Source organism: Archocentrus centrarchus, unplaced genomic scaffold, assembly GCF_007364275.1.
Source record: "Archocentrus centrarchus isolate MPI-CPG fArcCen1 unplaced genomic scaffold, fArcCen1 scaffold_55_ctg1, whole genome shotgun sequence".
Classification (NCBI taxonomy): domain Eukaryota; kingdom Metazoa; phylum Chordata; class Actinopteri; order Cichliformes; family Cichlidae; genus Archocentrus; species Archocentrus centrarchus.
Window position 1 is genome coordinate 1,390,357 of NW_022060277.1, and position 21,255 is coordinate 1,411,611.

The 21,255-nt window shown below is 42.8% G+C and overlaps 2 protein-coding genes across 3 annotated transcripts in view; one reads left to right on the forward strand and one right to left on the reverse strand.

The window, feature by feature from the left end:
• Positions 1 to 21,255, reverse strand: part of vps8 (VPS8 subunit of CORVET complex) — a 93,005-nt gene that overhangs the window by 56,464 nt on the left and 15,286 nt on the right. For both annotated transcript variants that reach the window (XM_030725438.1, XM_030725437.1), the window contains 11 exons: positions 12,368 to 12,492; positions 7,837 to 7,923; positions 7,586 to 7,653; positions 6,930 to 7,083; positions 6,796 to 6,855; positions 5,612 to 5,719; positions 5,367 to 5,447; positions 4,433 to 4,603; positions 3,798 to 3,872; positions 2,549 to 2,584; positions 2,260 to 2,350 (listed from right to left, as the gene is read on the reverse strand). In XM_030725438.1, the coding sequence (XP_030581298.1) occupies positions 2,260 to 2,350; positions 2,549 to 2,584; positions 3,798 to 3,872; positions 4,433 to 4,603; positions 5,367 to 5,447; positions 5,612 to 5,719; positions 6,796 to 6,855; positions 6,930 to 7,083; positions 7,586 to 7,653; positions 7,837 to 7,923; positions 12,368 to 12,492 (1,056 nt within the window). The remainder of the gene's footprint in view (positions 1 to 2,259; positions 2,351 to 2,548; positions 2,585 to 3,797; positions 3,873 to 4,432; positions 4,604 to 5,366; positions 5,448 to 5,611; positions 5,720 to 6,795; positions 6,856 to 6,929; positions 7,084 to 7,585; positions 7,654 to 7,836; positions 7,924 to 12,367; positions 12,493 to 21,255) is intronic.
• LOC115777516 (DELTA-sagatoxin-Srs1a-like) lies at positions 15,125 to 19,472 on the forward strand. The gene is made up of 3 exons (XM_030725439.1): positions 15,125 to 15,204; positions 17,573 to 17,679; positions 18,881 to 19,472. The coding sequence occupies exons 2-3, from the start codon at positions 17,612 to 17,614 to the stop codon at positions 19,305 to 19,307; spliced, it is 495 nt and encodes a 164-aa protein (XP_030581299.1). The 5' UTR covers positions 15,125 to 15,204; positions 17,573 to 17,611; the 3' UTR covers positions 19,308 to 19,472.

The following is a 21,255-nucleotide window of genomic DNA, read 5'->3' on the forward strand; positions in this document are numbered from 1 at the left end:
GCTCCAGGGGAAGGAGAACCTGCGAGCCTTCTCAGGAGGCTCATTAAGCTCCTGTGCTCCACTCCATGGAAGATTTTACACTGGAGCAGTCTCATGATGGGACACTACACTTTGCTTTTTAACCCAGTGATGAAAACTGATGGTTGAAAGTTGCAGCCTGACGCAGCACAATCATATCCCTGTTTTTCATGGTTAGATACAGACTTCATCAAGTGGCTGTGACAGGAGAGGAAATCACCCAGTTGTTGGTGCCAAAGAGCCATCAGGAATTCATTTCCAACAGACAAATATGTCATGCAAACGACTGCGGTTATGACTGATGGTATTAAATGGTTCATTGCTCCTGCCGGCCTTACCCTGGCACCACCCATTCATCTTACTTTTCAGGCCATCCAGCTGATGTGCCGATGTTCAAAATTCCTCACCAACATCAACTGGGATTACAGACCCACTGGACCAGGAAACACTGCTCAAAACTCAGTACTGTTGTTTGCACTGTTTCATATAATATATAATATTCCCTGACGTGATGTTGTCTATACACATACAAAAAAATCACTCCAGTCTTAAGTGAGGTTGTTACAACTGTGATCATATTTTGTTATACCCATCAGGCATGACATTCTGACCACTGACAGGTGAAGTGAATAACAATGATTGTCTCTTCATCATGGCTCCTGTTAGTGGGTGAGAATCATCAGGGAGCACGTGAACATTTTATCAAGTTTGACAGGGCTCCAAACTGTGATGGCTCGATGACGGGCTCAGAGCATCTCCAACACTGCAGTGATCAGGCTTTTAAAAGTAGTGCAAGGAAGGAACAGATGGTGAACCAGCGACAGGGTCACGGGCGGCCAAGGCTCACTGATGCACGTGGGGAGTGAAGGCTGGCCCGTGTGGTCTGATCCAACACAGGAGCTACTGTAGCTGAAAAAGGTCATGCTGGTTCTGACAGAAAGGTGTGAGAACACACAGAGCAGCACAGTTTGTTGTGTATGGGGCTGCATAGCTGCAGAGCAGTCAGGGTGCCCGCGCTGACCCCTGTCCACCAAAAGTCCCAACACTGGACACACGAGCATCAGACCTGGACTTACAGAGCAGTGGAAGAAGGTGGCCTGGTCTGAGGAATCACGTTTCCTTTTACATCACATGGATGGCCGGGTGCACCACTTACCTGGGGAACACCTGAACACCAGAACCCGCTATGGGAAGAAGGAGGTGTGATGCTGGGAAACCTTCAGTGCTGCCATCCATGCCAATGTTACTTTGACACCACCTACCTCAGCACTGTTACAGACCATGTGCACCCTTTCTTATAAACAGTATGACTGCGGCCTCTTTCAGCAGGATGATGCTCGCTGCCACGAAGCAAACATGGTTCAGGAACGGTTTGAGGAGCACAGCTATGAGTTTGAGATGCTGACTTGGCTTCCACATTCCCCAGATCTCAATCCAACAGAGCATCTGTGGGATGTGCTGGACAAACCAGTCCGATCCATGGAGACCTCACAGCTTCCGGGACTTAAAAGATCTGCTGCTAACATCTTGGTGCAGATACCACAGCACACCTTCAGGGTTCTAGTGGAGTCCATGCCCCAACACAGTATTAGGCAGGTGGACATAATATGCCTGATCTGTGTATATCAAGAGTGCGTTTTCTTCCCTAATGGGGAAGTCTGAAAGATATTCATTCGGTTTGAAGCGCAGATGATTGGCTGCAGTCATCCAGTGTTACATCCAGACCAACCAGTGGCCACTGCAAGGCTTTAAAATGTCATAACTCCATGTTAGTCTTTCTCTGCCATCGGAGAAAAGTGGTTTGAATATTGGAGATTTCCCAGAGAGATGGTGTCAGTCTAATATATAGCTAAAATATATGCTAATAATATTAACTGTTAGGAATAATATTCCTAACTGTGTCCTTTATTTTAAGCTACAACCCACTCTGTGTGGATTTGTGATGAGATTACGTCACACAGAGAGAAGGCGGTGGTGGGCAGGCTGGCAGCAGCTGCTGTAGATACTGAGTCATGCTGATAGCAATTAAAAACACAGAAGATCAATATTACGAGGCAGCAGCCACGAAGAGCAGCAGCTCCCTGTGTGACAGCAGCTTAACGTGTTCTGTCTAAATGTGCTTCCATGACACAAATCCACACCACACCACCACACCCCAAAGCACTTCACCAACATGTAATATGTTGCTGTGGTGAAAGGCTGCTTTATGGCTGACAGATCAGTGATATGAATTACACCCACCAACCACGGCCTTAGCAGTTCCCTCGTGAAAGGACCAGGCCAAAGAGAGGGCTTCAACAAAATGCTCCTGCTTCATCAGACAGTCAATACGCTGGAGACACAAGCAGAGACAAGGAAGAGCAAAGATCAAGCATACACACACATACATGATGTTTTACATCCACACAGTTCAACACTGAATTATTTACTTATTGTAAACTACTGCTGATACTGAAGGATTTGTGTACAACTGCAGCTATAGCTGCAGATTCATGTTTTTAATAATGCATATTTAAAATATCATACCCACCTCTCTCCAGTTCCTTAGAGTCATAATGTGAGCTGACTGCAAGGCAAGACAAAATACTATTAGAGCGCAGTCATTAGAGCGCAGTCATTAGAGCGCAGTCATTAGAGCGCAGTCATTAGAGCGCAGTCATTAGAGCGCACTGACTGTCGCTGAACTGTTTGCACCTTGGTGGAAATTCTCTGTATTTTCATTCATGAAGGCGTCTCTTGACTGTAGACTTTGACAATAATATGCCTGCTTCCTCGAGAGTGGTCTTAACTTGTGAAAGGGTTTTTCTTAATCAAGGAAAGAATTCATCCACTTCATCTTCTGTGGCCTTTTTGTGTTGCTGAGTGGGCAGAGCATTGCTTCTTTCTCAGCCTAATTATAGCCTCCTTCACTTATTCTCTACCAGCATCTACTTGGACCTCATATTGAGAGTTCCAGTGAACAGCTACCAAACGTATGTTCAACATTTGGAATCAACTCCACTTAACTTGTCATGGAAAAAACAGTGAACAGGGTTCTCCTGGGTTCTGATCTGAACCACTGAGGATGAAAATGCTTAAACTGTTTGCAACATTCACAAACTGTGTGTGTGTTTGCTGCCCTGTAATGAATCAGGACCCATTTTCATCTGAAAGTCTTTGGAGGATGCTCTCTTTTACAAAGAACTGAAACAAGGATGAGCTCATGCATAACATGCATCACTGCCAATAAGCAACAAATGCCTGACATGAGCCAATCAGGGCGACTACCTAATGACACCTAAGCCTGCCATTGGTCGTCTTCTTCTGGCTGCTCCCTTCAGGGGTCACCACAGCGGATCATCTGCCTCCCTCTCACCCTATCCCAGCATCCTCCTCTGTCACAACAACCCTCTGGATGTCCTCCTTCACTACACTGATGAATCTCCTCTGGAGTCTTCCTCTTCTCCTCCTGCCTGGCAGCTCCATCTTCAGTATATCCTCTGTCCCTCCTCTGCTCATGTCCAAACATCCTTAGTGTTGCCTCTCTAACGTACTCTCCTCACTGCTCGACCCGAGCTGTCCCCTGATGGACTCCCATTGATAAATAATAAAAATGAAATGGACTTTAATTAGACACTGTGAGATAATCATGGTGATGATATCAGACAGTGAGACAGCTAAAAGTTACTGAGGCTAAAATGTCACATTGGGCAATAATGAGTTTGATTAGTACGATTTGGTTACAACTTTACACACGTGTGTACAGAGACAACAAAAAGATAAATAATACAAAATATTACCTTGGTGCCCAAATACACAATCTGCCCCGCGTAGCTCGAGACCGACTGGTAGCAGGCCTTTTCTCCAACTAAAGCCTGGAACACAGGAACACACAGATGTGCAGCCGAAGCCAAAAGGCAACATCAAAATAATCCCTTCAAACCATTTATGATTATTCTGAATTCTGGGACTGATTCTGAATCAATATATGAAGGTCTGACTGTAACAGGATCCAGGAGGTAACGAGGAGCTACGTCATGAAACACAAAGTATTTACAGGATTGGGTGAGGAGCACTAGCTGTGTGAAAATAATGAAAAACTCACTTTGTGCTCATTCTACGTCTCTAATGGCTGCTACTGATGTGCAGCTATATCAGAGGTTCCTGTCTGTGTTTCTCAGTTTCCTGCAGTTAAACTGATTTGTTCCCAATCACACTTTTAGAAACATTTAGAAAGTCCTGCATGAAGAAACTGTTTGGGTTCTTCACAGGCTCTGTTTTCTTTACCTGACTGCATTATTACTATGAAAGAATCCAGTGTATTCAAACAAGGTTTTGCTTGACATTTCTATTAGTTTTGAATGCCAGCCTTTCAAGAATCACTCAAATCAAAACCTGTGACTCTGACCCCAGGTCACACCAACTAAACCCTCACCAGAGCCTGGGAGACATTCCCTCCGGTGGCCAGTGATTTGAAATGCCGGCTGTTATACACCAGCTGCACCTGCTCCAGGTCCAGAGTCTCCAGAATCTCTTGACTAGGTCGGTCCACAACGTGCAGTTTTTCATGGCTGTCCACCAGGACCAGAGTACGACTGTTGATCCACTGCAGGAGTACAGAGGCACAAATCTTTCATTTTGGAAACAAAGATTTCTGTCTGTATTCATTCATGATTACATCGACTCATGTGCACGAATGTCAGCATCATTTTGGCTTTTAATGATTTCTTTTCTTTGTCCAGATTCAAACGATTCTTTAAACCTTTAAAAAATAAGACTCAGGTCTGACTTTATTCTGGATTTTCTCTAATCCACACAGGCCCAAAAGTATGTATACAAGTCCTGTCAGCCTCATTTTTTATATTAAAAATAAAGCAGGTTCAATTCAACTTGATTTATACAGTGCCAACAGTCACTTCAAGGTGCTTCATACTGGAAGGTAAAGATCTTCCAGTATTGGACAATCGAGGACACAGTAAATGCCCCGAGGCTGAAGTGCCACTGCTTCACTGTCTGATTCAGTATGTTGGTCAGAGGTCAGAGACATTCCTCTGTGTCAGCCCTGTGTCTGCTCGCTGTGTTTTTCAAGATGCCACAAAGTCCAATAAAAGGAATCAAACTACATAACAAATACAGTGCTTCAACAGAGCCTAAAATTTACCTCATTATATTTTTAATACACCAAACTCTGTCTCCAGAAAACTCTCAGTTATCCAGAGTGATAATATTCTGGGACTAGAATCTTAAACTACAACATAAACAGCAATAAATCCGCCGTCCTTCCTCTCAAACACCGGCTGGCCTGTGAGACAGTCCTGAGCTCCTGAGTGGGAAAACAAGCCTGGCTCAGTCCGCTGTGCCATACGTACACTGAGGCTAATGATGTCACAGCTGAGCTGCAGCTGTCTCTGTTTGATGACATGGATGGTCCCGGATTCCTCTTTTTTTACCTGCACACACAGAAGTGGAGACAAAACACCATAAAATGCTGTGATAACGGCTCTTTGAACGTCTACTCAACATCATTCTGTTAGTATGTATCCTAAAGATACACAGTGATTTACATCGATTATAATACTTCAGTCTTCAACTATTGTTGACGTTGTGCACGTACCAAGAGGAAGTGGACAGTATCTCCTTTGCAGAAAGCCAGGACTGGGTTGACCATCTTCTGAACAGGAACAAACTGCCAGGCCAGCTGAGGAACGCTGGTGGGATCAGACTGATAAAGAGAACACATCATAACATTAGAGATCTATGTAGCACGGTGAGGTCACCCACTTCATGTCACATTCCTGTCACCGGGAAGCAGAAAACTATCCCCTGCATGAATGAACGTAAGCATGGAAAATGTTTGGAATGAGGAATGTGGTCAGGGGGGGGGGTCCTGGTGCCACGTCTCACTGCTGTGTCTCTGGGTCTTGTTCCAGACTGTTACGCTTTACTCCAACCTCGGATGAGTTGCAGCACTATTTGAATTTAATGCTTGTTATACACACTGTATACAATGCTAACAACTCTATTGCTATGCAAGTGGTAATCAATTATATTTATATTTATGAACACACATGATACAAATCCATTTGTTAAAATACAAGCATGCTTTGACTCCATACATTAGCGTGGCCTGTGGTACTACTGTGAGGAACTCCAGATTAAGTAAATCTCTGGGACTTCCTCCTGCAGTATAGATATTTTGTAATCCCTCATTATCAGGCCATCCTAGCTCCCTGATTGGTCTTCAGTTAACTCAAAATACAACAAGAGCATTAGAGTTCACATTTCTCTCATCCTAGCTCCTCTTCACGAGCTCCCTGGAAGAACTGGATTCAAACCTTTCTTCTCACACACAGAGACCTAACGATCGACCGTATCTTAAAGATAACACAGTATCATATTATGTCAACAGAGCGCTTCGCTCTCAGACTGCAGCCTTGCTTCTTGTTCCTCTGGATTTTAAAAGAATGGGAGGCGGAGCCTTCAGCGGGCACCGTCCTCACCTGTTTAAGTTTGAGAGACAGACACGTTTCTGCATCACTCATCACATCACTCATCTAAATTCAACCTGTAAGCCGAGAAAGACAGGCTGTTGATGATGACACCCCTTTGGTCTCGCTGGGACCTCTGGACAGTTTGATAGTCTCTCGTAACTTCATCATAATTTTGCTGGTAAATGAAATGAAAACATTTCTAGGACAGCAGTCATCAGATATTCTTTCTATCACACCACAAACAAACTGGTTTCATATCATCATATTGTGCATTTATAAGCATTTATAAGCAGACAGAAGCTCCTACCTTATTGTAAGGAAAAGTCATCCAGACTTTCAGCGACGGCTTTAATCCAATCACAAGGATCTGGTGCAAAAAGACAAACGCGTTATAACCGCATGGCTGCGTGAATGAAAACAGAGCTGCTGCCATTTGCACACCTTAGTGAGCGATGCCATAGCAAGCAGAGAGTAGTGTGTGATGGGATGCTCTCTGAAGTCTGGAGGAGAACGCAGAGGTTCGATACAGCAGACCTCCCCTTTAGAACCACTGAAGAGACATCGAGAATCACATGACCGCATCCCCATCACCCTCCTGGGAACAAATGTGGGTACAGTAGAGTACAGCGGGGTAGGGTGAGAAAATGAGAACAAATTAAAATGACGCATGAAAATAAGAGTAAAAGAAAAAAGCAAAAATATGCACATCAGGATCACACCCATTGTTTTATGATTCCTGGAGTGGCAGCTGGTAACAAAGTGTCAGATCTGCCTCACAAACTAAATGTCTCAGGAGAAATGAGCTACATTTCATAGAAAAACATGCTGCCATCAAGATAACATCTGTTACAGGGAGGGCCTCTGTTTGGTTCAGTGAGGCAGTACTAATCCACGCTGTGCAGGCTGCAAAGAGCAGACCTTTATAATGAAAGGGTATGGACACTGCAGGCCAGGAAAAAGCATCCATGACTATGTGTTCAAACATCAGTGAGTCCTGCTGATTTTAAAGCTGTGCCACAGATACAAAAACTGCTGAAGAATAAGAAACCTAACAGTGAAAAAGACGTTTCAGTTACTTTTAATTTAAAGTCATTTACCTAAAAGCCAGTTCAAAAACAGATCCTCCACTGTCATTGCACACAGCAAGAGTTGGGTCATCTGTGAACTACAGAGAAGGAGATGAGAACACAGGACAGAAGTGATGAGGGAGAGCAGCCCTGTGACAGACTCACTCTGCTGAGCTGCTGTTACACAACTGAAACATGCCTTTGTAATGTTTGTGCACCGCTGAAGCTCAACAAAAGAAAGCTGACTTAGTGGGAAAGTGTGTGTGTGCGTGCATGTGTACCTTCACATGCAGAATCGCTGTCCCTGGAGGGTGGGCATCAGTGATGGTTCTCAGAAGCTTCCCATTGGCTAGATCCCACATTGTAATCTGACCATGCCGACAGATAAACAGGTCAGGCTAGAAAACTGTTCAGGAGCACCAGTGACAGAGGTAAACACATGCTACAGTTATTCTTAGAAATCTGTATCACATAATCAACATTAACACTATTAGTCTTTTTCCTATGATTTAAATATGCTTCTGAAATGTAGCTTAAGGAAATAATTTAATGGGCTGAAAAAGATAAGTGGAAAAATGGATGGATAGATTTTATTTTATTTTATTTATATAGCCCCAAATCACACGATAAGTCGCCTCAAGGAGCTTTGTATTGTGGGTAAAGACCCTACAATAATACAGAGAAAACCCAACAGTCAAAACGACCCCCCATGAGCAGCACTCAGCGCACAGCTGTCAGGGGGCTCAGCCTGAGCAAAGTGCTAATGAAAACCACAGTATAACCTTAATGCAGGATATCGAAGTTCATCTGAATTAGCTCTGAGCCTGCAGAGCACTGGCTCATCATATGGCTGAAATATGGCAACAGCACAAATGGAAATAATAACTAGGAAAAAAAAATATGTGCAGCCTACCTGGAATGATAACAAGAAATGAGCTTATAGTAATTCCTTCTAACTATCGAGTCACCAGACTTTAATACACATTCAGAGTGTCGAAGTATGCTGGAAATGTTCATGATTGATTTATCAACGATCAAAGTGCTTACTTTGTTATAACACACTAAATGATTTATGAAATAACCCTAACCCATGTACCTGTCTCCTAAGCCCAGACAAACAGAAGTATTTAAGGATACAGTAACAATAACCCTCGTTACTGTAAATAACCTTGAATCACCTGCTCCAGATCACCTCCACGTTTCTTTTGGCAAACCCACCATGTCTGCCATGTCTGAAGCTTCCAGCTTGATCAGGTCTGATACAGTACAGTTTCATGCAAACCTCAACTATACTGTACATTATCTGTACGCTCAGACGCAACAGCACAACAGACTGTACCTTCATGACAGAACACAGCAGGCCGCATGCAAGAGCCACTCACATCAGCAGACTCGTTTACACGCTGAAGTGATTTCAAAGACCAACCTGCACCAAGGTTAGTCTGTGGCGTTCAGGGACTCTACTCACAGTCCTGTATTCATTCATACGTGTCCTACTGCACCAAGCCAAGATTCATGCTGCAAACATCGGGGTTCGTACACCTTTTCCAGGATCAAATTCAAGCACTTTTCAAACCTTGAAAGGACAATATTACAATCCAAGCATTTTCAAGGATTTCCAGCACCCGCATGAACCCTGAAACTACAAACGTGATTTTATGCAAACCTAAAAACAAATGGTTGGAGAAAATGATGACAACTTTATTTCCAGGGGCCCGCCGTCACACCGTGTGAGTCTGTCATAGTCAACTGTAGCTCCACAAACACTGTTGCACCTTTATGCCAGAGAACCAGAGGGGAATAAAACTTAAAGCACATTCAAACACTGTACTGCTTTATGTGACCTCAGCATATATTCTTTCTTTTACAGGAACTGCACATCCCAGAAATTCATGCTAGCTGCAGAGTCCTCATCTGAAAAGATGAGACTCTAAGATGTTTGAACATTAAGTAAAGCAGCTCTGTCCCAAACCAGACCCTGTGCTACAGGTGGCAACGACACTCACAAGTTTAGAAACATCATTTGGGGAGAAGACTGCCTTCACAGTCAGCTCGTTGGGGGTAACTGCAGCAGATTTTCCACATGCTCTTCAGAGTTTGCTAAAAACACAGTGCAGACCTGTGAGACAGATCCTATGAAGTCAGGCATCCTCTGTGCCGACGCCTGACTTCAGAGCTCAGCCACAAAACTCAGAGAATGAGGAGCAGAGAAGGAAAGATTTAGAGTTGGAAAGAAAGGAAGGAAGGAAATATGCTATTAAAGGTTTAATATTCTCGGGCAGCACAAGTCTTACTGATCATGTCACTTTTCTGGCCTCTAAACTTCCACCTGTGCAGTTCAGTATTCATCATCCTTTGAAAAGCCTTCAACCTTCAGAGTCACTTAAAAACCCAGATTTTATGTTGTGACTGCCACAAATGCTCATCAATGTAAAAAATAATACTAATAAAATCCCTGCCTGCAGGCTCCCCCTGACACACCTGTGTCAGCAGAAGCAAACCTCATTTATTAAACCTTAATGTGTGAACCTGCACTGCTGTGACAGCACACCTGAGCAAACACTGATCACACTTCACTGCCTGTTATTTACCAAAGGTTCATTTAAACACATCAGCTCTCCTTGTTTGTAATTGGGAACAAATAATAAGCCCTTAAATGTGTGCACATCTCAGTCGCTCCTTCATCAGCACTTTGACTACAAACTGCAGACACACTGACAGAAGCTTCCAGCCATGTTCACACAAAAGCCCCAAAATCACAGCTGAAACCATAAGCGTGGAACATCTTTTAACACTTCTGCTATCAAACTGTGGCGTCACAGCAAACCGACAGCAGAACGGTTATTATCATTGTGAAGACTGACTGAATGCAAACTGGGAAAAAGCTTTGAATGTGACTTTGTCAAAAGGTGCTGCACATTATACTGAGCACTGAGAAGCCTGCAGAATAAAAAATGCATGAATTGTATCGAGGCTGCCAAACTCCAAAGTGTCAGAGACGGTCAGTGGATGCATTTCAGCGATCAGTATGAGAGGCCTGTATGTAATCCTTCCTGAGTAAATACACCTACGGCATGGTTTAAAATCCTACATCACCTCCTTCTTGAGCTGCTGTGTTCTCAGGATTTTCACTAAACTTGACCTCTGACCTTGAGGTTAAGGCCACCAAAGTTCAAACTCATCTGAGATTAGTAGTAGATTCACCTATAGTATCAATTTGAAAATCCAACGTTGCCATGTTCTTGAGTCATCGTGTTCACAAAGTTCGGTGTCCACGCTGCCCACCCAGTGGGGTGATGGCAATATCCCATCAATACCCCATCAATACCAATCAATATCCCATCAATACCAATCAATATCCCATCAATACCCCATCAATACCAATCAATACCCCATCAATACCCCATCAATACCAATCAATACCCCATCAATACCCCATCAATACCAATCAATATCCCATCAATACCCCATCAATACCAATCAATACCCCATCAATACCCCATCAATACCAATCAATATCCCATCAATACCAATCAATATCCCATCAATACCCCATCAATACCAATCAATACCCCATCAATACCAATCAATACCCCATCAATACCAATCAATACCCCATCAATACCAATCAATATCCCATCAATACCCCATCAATACCCCATCAGCCTTTCAGGCACACTCTGATGTGAGAGGCCTTTGATTTTTATGAGGCTCATTAGTGGTTGTGGTAAATTGGTTATTTAGCATCACATATAAAAATGTAACACCTGTCATTTACTTTGCCAGAGGAGCTCTGTGGACTCCACAGGCTCCTCCTGTTAGTCTTCTTTTGCTCATTTTGTTAATCACACCTGAAAGTAACAACAGAAGTGATGCACAAACAGACAACCTTGCTTTGTTGTGTGTTTTTGTCATGAATGAGGATGAGGAGTTTTCTTTGAAGGGCGTGTCCATGACGGCACGCTGAATTAAATGAACTGATCTCAGATGTGCGGTCTGCCCTTAACGTCACATCCTTGATAGGAATCCAAGTCTGCAGACGTGTGTGTGCAACACTCATGGGACCACCAAGTGGCAACAGGAAATCAGCATTAACTGATAAAAGTGTCAGTGTCAACATCATATACAGCAACATGACATGTAAGCAGTGGGTGTTCTCACACACCACCTACTGGGCACAGGAAGTAAATTTATGAAACAGCCAGTTAGAATCCTGGGCTCAAAACATCCAGATGATGATGACATGAGCTCAGGCGTGTGGTTCTCCAGCTGCACCTCAGAGGAGACAAAAGGCCTGCAGCAGATCATTAAGACCCCACCAAAGATCATCGGTGCCCCTCTCCCACCACTGGACCAAATTCACTCTGCCCGACTGAGAAAGAGAGCCGAAAAAACTCCGGTCGGATCGCAGACACGCTGGACAATGTCTCTCCGGCACCCTCCCCTCTGGCAGGCTCGGGGTCATGAGGGCACGGACAGAAAGACTTAAACAGAGCTTCTTCCACAGAGCTGCAAAAGCTCTGCTGGAAGCCTGAGCATGGACTTCACACTCTGCACCTTAGCCACAACACACTTTATGGACATTTAGGCCTGTATGACCTCATTTTTGTTGCTATTTATATTTGTCGCTTTTTCTTTTCTTGTTCTTATTTATATGCTACCATGAAAAAAGGGAGAGCCGTCAAAGAGAATTTTGTTGCATTGAAATGTGCAATTGTTATTATTATCAGTTGTTACTACGATTATATTAACTGCTGTAACAAGAGCATTTTGTAAATACAGGATAAATAATCTCTTATCTTCTCTTATTACCTGTCCTTTGGCAAACCCGCAGAGAAGTCGAGAGCAGTCGTGGTTGATGCTGAGGGCAGAGACGGCGCCAAACTCTGCTCCGGTGGTCTTGGTACCCAGACAGAGCCGCAGGGCCTGGTTGGTGTCTGCAGAGGAAGAGGACTTTAAACTGACGAAGCAGGAGGACCGCTCAAACAAACTCAAAGTTGTCCCATTCCTCAGCTTTACCAGCGCAACACCAGAATCAAACAGCACATAAATATGAAGCAGCATTAGGGCCACATTAGGGAAAAAATTTAAATTGTGCATTTTGAGAATAAAGTCAAAAAACTATTTTCAAATCAAAGTCGTTCTTTCAAGTCAAACACCTGCCGCGGCTGCTATACGCTCTACAGAAAGCCCCTGGGAGATGAAACAGCTGGATCAGCTGTCTCATTGTGTCATGTGATATCCCCTCTGTACCGCACAAAGGTGCAACCATCAACATCCTCACATCTGTCCAGTTTGTGTGGTTTTTAATTCTGCACCATCTCTCTTATCACTGCATCGTGTTTACATGCAAACAGAAATGATTTCATTGTTACCAAAATGATCCTGAAATATAGTTTCACTAACTAGTCAGTTTGGAGAGGGTACAGCAGATGCTCTTTGACCTTAAATGACAACTTTAATCTCCACATTTTGACTTTTTTCTCCAAATTTTGAATTTATTCTCAAAATGCACAATTTCAAAAAATATTCTTATTGTGGCCTGAATACTCCTTCATACATAAAAACTAAAAAAAAAACAAAGAAAAAACACTGCATGAAGAGCCATAACAACAATCAGACTATTGTAACAAATGAAAGCAAATAACATGCATCAAAGTAACGCAGCCAAACCAAACACACAGACAGTGATGGCTCAGAGCAGTCAGGCGGGACACCACATCAACAACACTACGATGATCTGACAGAGGTGCTCATACCTTTTCCTGCTCAGGCATCATAATGTCAGCAGCACAGAGAGACAGTGATCAGCCCTGCTACAGCTCCAGCACTCACCATCCACTTCAAACCAGAACCCCCACCCCCAAACATGGCTGCTGTGCACGTGTGTGTGTGTGTGTGTGTGTGTGTGTGTGTGTGTGGGTGTGTGTGTGTGTGTGTGTGTGTGTGACGTACTGTATGCACCACTTTTAACACAGTGCAGGTCTGACTGCACACCATCAAATGATCAGATTAGGGCTGCATGCATGTCTCTCCTGCATCCTGAGCTGCTTATCTCACTAAGATTAATTATTATTTTGTAATGTTCCAAATAGCAAAAACATGAGAAAAATACTTCTGAGTGTCTCCATCTCACTCTGTCAGAGTTACTCGTGTGTGTTACAGAGGTAGAAATGTTAAACAGGTGAGCTCTCCTGCAATCCTACATTAAATCAGTGATTAGGGTTTGTACAGCACCAGCACCATTACAGAGCAGGTTCCCTAATAAATCACAAACTGGTAAACTCTGATGAAGGCCAGGACAGGCCAGATTACATCCATTTACTGGTAATGAAAACAATCTGACCTCTGACACAAATGTTAATCTGATGCATTAAGACTTTGTTCTGCCTTCACATACCTGCAGCAGCAAACACAGACATGAGTGCTTTCACTCATGACCCCCCCACACACACACTGGGACAGAGTTACTCAGCAGAGACAGCGTGCCCTTCAAACAGCTGAGCTGAGCGACAGTTGTTTCAAAGTTTCTGATACATTTACTCTGGTTTATGGATGTGTTCCAGTAAACACAAACAGGACATGGCCTCTAAGTATCTGAGCACCTGTGATATCCACACAGGTGAGTACTGTGGCTCATTCTGTCTGAAATAAGCCTCAAAGAATCCTGTCACTTTAAGCAGTGGTGCAAAAACTGGGTATGCACTATATGCAAGGCACAGAGGTGCTGCACAAGGGGGGGGGGGGGGGGGCAAAGTGAAGAAAGAAATTATTTCTCTAGTCGGCATTTTCTGTTTTTAACAGCTGTGCATATGATACGATCAATAAATGGTGCCCAATAATTAGGCGCTGTGCTCCTCCCCCACCCCATCCGACACACACACACACACACACACACACACACACACACACACACACACACACACACACACACACGGTGCTCCAATGGAAGAGGGGGGAGGATAAAAATGTTGTTGGGATGAAAAAAAAAAAAGGCTTTTCAAAGTGGTTTAAAGACAGTCGGCTAGTTATGTCAAAATATGTCTAAAATGTGTCCGCATACTGAGGTGTATATAGCTGTGCCCCTGACTTTAAGAGACTGCATACATAATGTTTAATGTAGGGTTATACATATGCTTTTCATATATTAGTAAAAAAAAAAGATTATTAACAACTATAAATAAATAAATCTATTATAAATAAATGAACCAGTGCTGGTGAGGACAACGTCCCACAGATGAAATATAAGAAAAGGAAATAAAAGGAACATCTGCAGCTTCATCTGTCCCACAAAAATGAGATGAGCTTAAAGGCAGGAGGACACACTGTGGCAGTGTGTGTAACACATGCAGTACCCTCGTGATATTCCACCCTGTACAAATACTCAATAAAAGATCCAATTATACTAAAGGCGTTAACAATAGCATACATCTGTCTGCACTAATCATTAATATGGGAGCAAATGTGTGGGAAGAGAGGGCTGGGAAGCTCATACCGGACATGAGATAAGGAAGTCAGGTGGTACACTCTGATTACCTGAGTCAATATAAGCTAGTGTGCTAACAGCTAATGTGCAGTGTGACTTCACTATCACAGTCTCTCTGATATCTGGAGTATTTCTGGCTTTTCTGACTGCAAATCACACAAAGGTAAGAGCTCCAATAAAACTGACTTTACTGCTGGGAGCCAATGACGAGCTTTACGGCTTCGCTTCAAACCCACATTCATGTTTCAGTAACAGTTACATGCAGTTTTTCTTATTGTCAACAGGAATTATTTTACAGTATATTTGTCACAGTCAAAGTAAGTCATCAAAATGTATTCAGTCCTTGGTTAGAGCTTCATGTGTAGAGGCTAATCGTGCTACTGTGACACGTCTGCTGAGGTCCACGCATTAAGATGCTCAAATAAAACCTTCATACATTTGTGAAAGCAAATATGAAAATAAGAACTTCAGTCATACATGGTTCTGTTGAAAGGACTACATGGTCAAAGTTAATGTAAAGTAACGATGACAACTAAAATCTACATGCTGTTCTTTAATACTTTGATATATGATACATTCATCTTTATTAATAGCTTTTAAGATGGCTGTAATTAAACTGTAACTTAAAGGCTTTCAGGCTGATTTCCAACCTTCTCGCGGTGACAGTGGACTTGTCTCTGCTTGTCCTGCTGGACCTCAGCTCTGATGCTGCTGAGCTACAGGACAGGAGATGCAGTGTGCTGCTTTGAGTCATCAGACAGATTCAAAAGGCTTCTTCACACACAATTTAGTTGTAGACTTCTATGTACGCACATTTTACATGCTTCACTTAGGCTGCATTATTAGAAACCACCACATGCATGTCTGATACCCAGTTCCATCTGTGCTGTTTGGATTCAGATGATTTCTTAGTATTTTATATTTGTCAATAAATGTTTCAGATCATCAAACAAATTTTAATATTAGACAAAGATACCCAGAATATTTACAAAATGAAGTTTTTAAACGATGATTTCATTTATTAGGGTATAAAAAGTATCCAACCCTACCTGCCCTGTGTGAAAAGGATCTGCCCCCTGAACCTAATAACTGGCAGTGAGTCTTTCACATCACTGTGGAGGAAATTTGCTCACTTCTCTTTATAGGATTGTTTAAATTCAGCCACACTGGAGGGTTGTTGAGCATAAACGACCTGTTTAAGGTCACACCAAAGCATCTCAACTGGATTTAACTGTAGACTTTCACTAGGCCACTCCTAAACCTTCATTCTGGTTTGTGTGAGCCATTCAGAGGTGGACCTGCTGGTGTGCTTCAGGTCATGAACTGATGGGTGGACGTCCTCCTTCAGGATGTTCTGGTAGGGAGCAGAATTCATGGTTCCATCAATGACAGCAGGTCGTCCTGAACAGCACAGCAGCCCCGGACCATCACACTCCCACCACCATGTCTGCCTGTTGGTCTGATGTTCTTTATGAAACCCTGTGTTAGTTTCTGCAGATGTAACGGGACTCAAACCTTCCACAAAGTTCAGCTTCTCTCGTCAGTCCACAGAATATTTTCCCAGAAGTCTCTGGGATCATCCAGATGTTTGTCAGCAGATGTGAGACGAGCCTTTGTGTTCTTGTTGGTCAGCAGTGGTTTTCTCCTTGGAGCTCTCCCATGGAGGCCATCTTTGTCTCTTTCTGATTGTTCATGAACTCTGACCTTAGCTGAGCCAAGTGAGGCCTGCAGGTCTTTAGATGTTGTTCTTCTGAGACCTCCTGGATAAGTCGCTGATCCTCTTGGAGTAATTTTGATAGGCCAGCTGCTCCTGGGAAGGTTCCCACTGTTCCAGGTGTTCTCCATGTGTGGATAACAGCTCTCTCTGTGGTTCTCTGGAGTCCCAAAGCCTTAGAAATGGCTCTGTAACCCTTTCAGACTGACAGATGTCAGAGACTTTGTTCCTCAGCTGGTTCTGTAGATCGTGGATGACGTTCTGCTGTTTGAGATCTTTCAGCCTGCTTCACTTTATCAGACAGCTTCTATTTAAGGGATTCAGCAGGTCTGACAGTAACCAGAGAAACTGAACTCAGCTTTCCAAAAAACGTCTTTAATCACAAGTTAATTCAGGATTTAACTTTGTCACACAGGGCAGGTAGGTTTGGACAGCTCATTTCCCCTAATGAATAAAATTACCACTTAAAAACTGCATTTGGAATTTACTCAGATTGGTTCACTGAGGCCTTCTGCAGTGAAACGTTCTTCCTCCTCACCTTCACCAAGTGTCTGCTCATACAGTTCTCTGTCCAATGCTGTACTGTCTTTGCCTTACAATATGGAGCACCTTCAGTCAACTGTAGTAGTAAAACGGCTCTATATAAATTAAAGTGAATTGAAAGCATACATTTTTCTCTCAAACAATAAAGCTATGCATTTTCTATCTCTACTCAAAAACTGAAATTCTATGCACATTCTATTCTTATGCACTAATTAAGCCAAATACAGCTTTAACAAACTCTGATATCAGTAAAATGTCTCGTTCTGGTTTACAGCCAGCCTCTTGTCCTGCCACTGCTATAGACATCAACACAATGCCTCATCGCAGCTGTTCTGTTGAGATTAACAACAACTCTGGCTACTACACTCTGGCCAATCCAAGGTGAGCTGTGACTTTTGTACTTGCCTAAATCTCATCTGAAGCCATTTCAAGAATGGTTTTAGTACAGAAATCATAGAAATAATCACACTCTGAAATCTAATCAATACACACAGAGGAACACTAATACTGTATCAGTATTCAACTATCAACAACTGCAGACAGCAGCAGAAACACAGTAACTACCATCACTGTCGTAATGAAATTCACAAATCACATTAGACTTATCATCAGTTATGTCATCATATGCAGGTTCACTCTGAAATTTGTAACCATACATCATTCTAAAGATTACTGAATCAGAAAGGCTTGGCTGTCTCTTTATGGTATGATGAAACCTGAGTTTAACCGTGGCCATTTTAAAAAATCCAAGGTGGCCTTTACATGTCCATGTGAGCAAATGAAAACACTGGTTTTACTGACTCCTTATCCAATACACTTCAAAAATATAGTATAGAAAATTCAAACTGTGGGTGGATGAAATGCACGACTCCTGATTTAGTGGAAGGATAAGAACGTGATAATAAACAGCACACTGCACACATCGATCCACACCATCAAAGCTCTGCAAGCACCAGCGAAGACAGCAGGCTTACACAATGCTTTCATACACACTCTATACTGCTAACACAAAACTAGCAACAAGAGACACCCTGAGTGATGCTCATGTAGTGTGTATGCTGACCCCAACCAAGCAGCCAAGGATTATTTTTCAATACATAACAGAATCTGAGATAAACAGGCTTGTAAGAGCTTTCATTTCCACCCCTACTTGTTCCTACTGTCATCACATGTGGCAGTTTTTCACTTTAATAGGCTACTTAAATAAAACTGTTCCATATGCCCCCTTATTAGGATGGAGCTTTGAGTAGGTTTGTGGGTATATAAAATGTTTTGTATTACATTTGTTATACTAACTGGCAATCATACAGCATAATACAGAAGTAATAAGGGGTGTAAAAATTACTATCTACAGGAGGTAAATACAGTGATGCATTACTCCTACTGTACTAATGAGGGACCTTACCAAAACCTTCACAGCTCTGTGGAATTCTACGTGAACAGTTTGTTTCAGACAGATAACAGTGTGCTGACTCCTTGTAGCCATATTCAGATGCTTATTGGAAGACATAACCCAGAAGAATCCGTAGAAACATTTCTGTAAGACCTGTCTGATACTGGTATCTGGTGTCTCCATGCTTAGGGTATTCACTGACAGCGGCATATGTGAGGTCCCTTTGCCACCCATCGTGGGTCCCTGCTCTGCAGCCACTGCACTGTTTAACAAGACCACGGGCAGTGCAACCGGAGCCGTTGGAGTCTTCACCTACGAACTTTACAGTGCCGACATGAACGACTACAGCCACATCATGGCTGTCATGTTCTCTGTGCCGTATGACCGGAACCTCTACTCCAACTGGTTTGCTGTGGGAATCTTTGACAGAGGGACCAACTGTGACTACAACCTTTATGATGTTATGTATAATGGCAGTGAAAATAACTTTGTAAGAGCAAAGGCTGACGGCTCCTGCATTTCTTATCAGGGTGACTATGTTACTGTGAGTGCCTCCATGTCAGATTCAGGTGAAACAGTCCTGAGGGTTGATGTCAGTGATACTGGCATGTATTAAGTCAAAAGAAGACAGCTGTTATGTATGTAACATAAAATGATCACTGTCATTCTGCAAAAACTGTGATTCTCGAGTGTGATTTTTGGAACCTAATGCCTAATGAGAAAAAGCATGGTTTTTATGTATGCATCAAAATCAAGCTCTTTTTGTAGTCAATGAATAATATGCAGGTGTGATCAAAAAGTTCAGTTCAATAAAGTCTAAAACCTGATTTCAGTTTGGTCCTCTTCTGTTCATCCTCATCTCCACACAGCTTCTAGCACTATTTTAGTGACTGTTCTGAGCGCTGCCATTACAGCAGAGACTGACAAACTCTGTCTCCAGCTACAACCAAGCAGTGTTCAACACTTTTTGGTGACAAAGTCCACTGTTTCCAAGCCTGAAGTTAGTGTATGGCATATGGGAGAAGGATGCAACACACAACTACAATGCTCAGTGGTTAGTGGATCTGAGAGCAGACCACAGTCCAACACAGAAGGCCAGACCCCAGGTGCAGGCTGTGCAGACGCCCCTCAGACAATCCAGCACATGACAGCAGGGTGCAAGATGCTAGCAGGCAGGGCATACATGGAACACCATAACCAAGTGGCTGGCATAGTATACAGGAACATCTGTGCTGAGTATGACCTGGAAGTCCTGAGGTCAAAATGGGATACAGCTAAGATCCTGTGGGACTTCCAGATACACACAAACCTGTGGTGGCTAACCAAGCGGACACTGTAGTGGTGGACAAACAAAGGAAGAAGGTCGTAGTGATAAATGGTGCAAAGTGAAGGCAACATCAAGAAGCAGCTCAAGAAATACCAAGGACTGAGAGGAGAGGAGAGAGGACGTGGAAGGTGAAGGTAACAGTGGTTCCAGTGGTAATCAGAATACTCGGGGCAGTGACCCCCAAACTGGGAGAGTGGCTCCAGCAGATTCCTGGAACAACATCCAAGATCTCTGTCCAGAAGAGCGCAATCCTGGGAACAACTAAGATACAGCGCAGGACCCTCAAACTCCCAGGCCTCTGGTAGAGGACCCGAGCTTGGAGGACAAAGAGATATAAGATTGCTCACTTACAATGGCGAGATTCAAGGATTCTTTGTTGCCATTCGCATCACATTTGCATGCAGTGGAACGAAATTCTGTCCTCAGGTCCCAGTGTTGCCCATGTAATAGTTATGACATTCAAGTAATTTAAGAAGAATAAATATAAATATATATATTCTTCTTTAAATATATACATTAGTATTACTAATACTAAGGAATATATACACATACATATACACACATAAACATACATGTACATATGTACTATTAAATACTAATGAATACTAAAAATAAATATGGAATTAACAGTTTAGGATGTGTAGTTATGGTAGAGACCTGCATATCAACCAAAAATCCAGAAAAGAAACACCTTATATTAAAGTTAGAAACTGATTGACATATCATTGACTAAAATAATTATTTGATACTCGTGATGGGGCAATGATTTTTTCACATAGTGACAGGTGGGTTTGGATAGCTTATTTCCATCCATTCATCCATAAAATCATCATTTAAAACTACATGTTATATTCAGTCATGTTATCTTTGCCTAATATTAAAATGTGTTTGACCATCTGACACATTTAAGTGTGACAAGTATGTAGGAAGTAGGAAGGGGGCAAATCGGGGTGGCTGTAGCTCAGGAGGTAGGTCACCTACTGATCTGAAGGTCAGCGGTTCGATTCCTGGCTACTCCAGGCTGTGTGCCAATGTATTCTTGGGCAAGATACTGAACCCCAAGTTGCTCTCCGATGCAACCATTGGAGTGTGAAAGTTAGATCATAAAAGCACTTAGCTCAGAGCTTGTATGAATGGGTGTGCATGGGGTAAACGTGTTGTATAAGCGCTTTGAGTGCTCAAACAGAGTAGAAAAGCGCTACATAAGAACTAGTCCATTTACCATACTTTTTCAGCA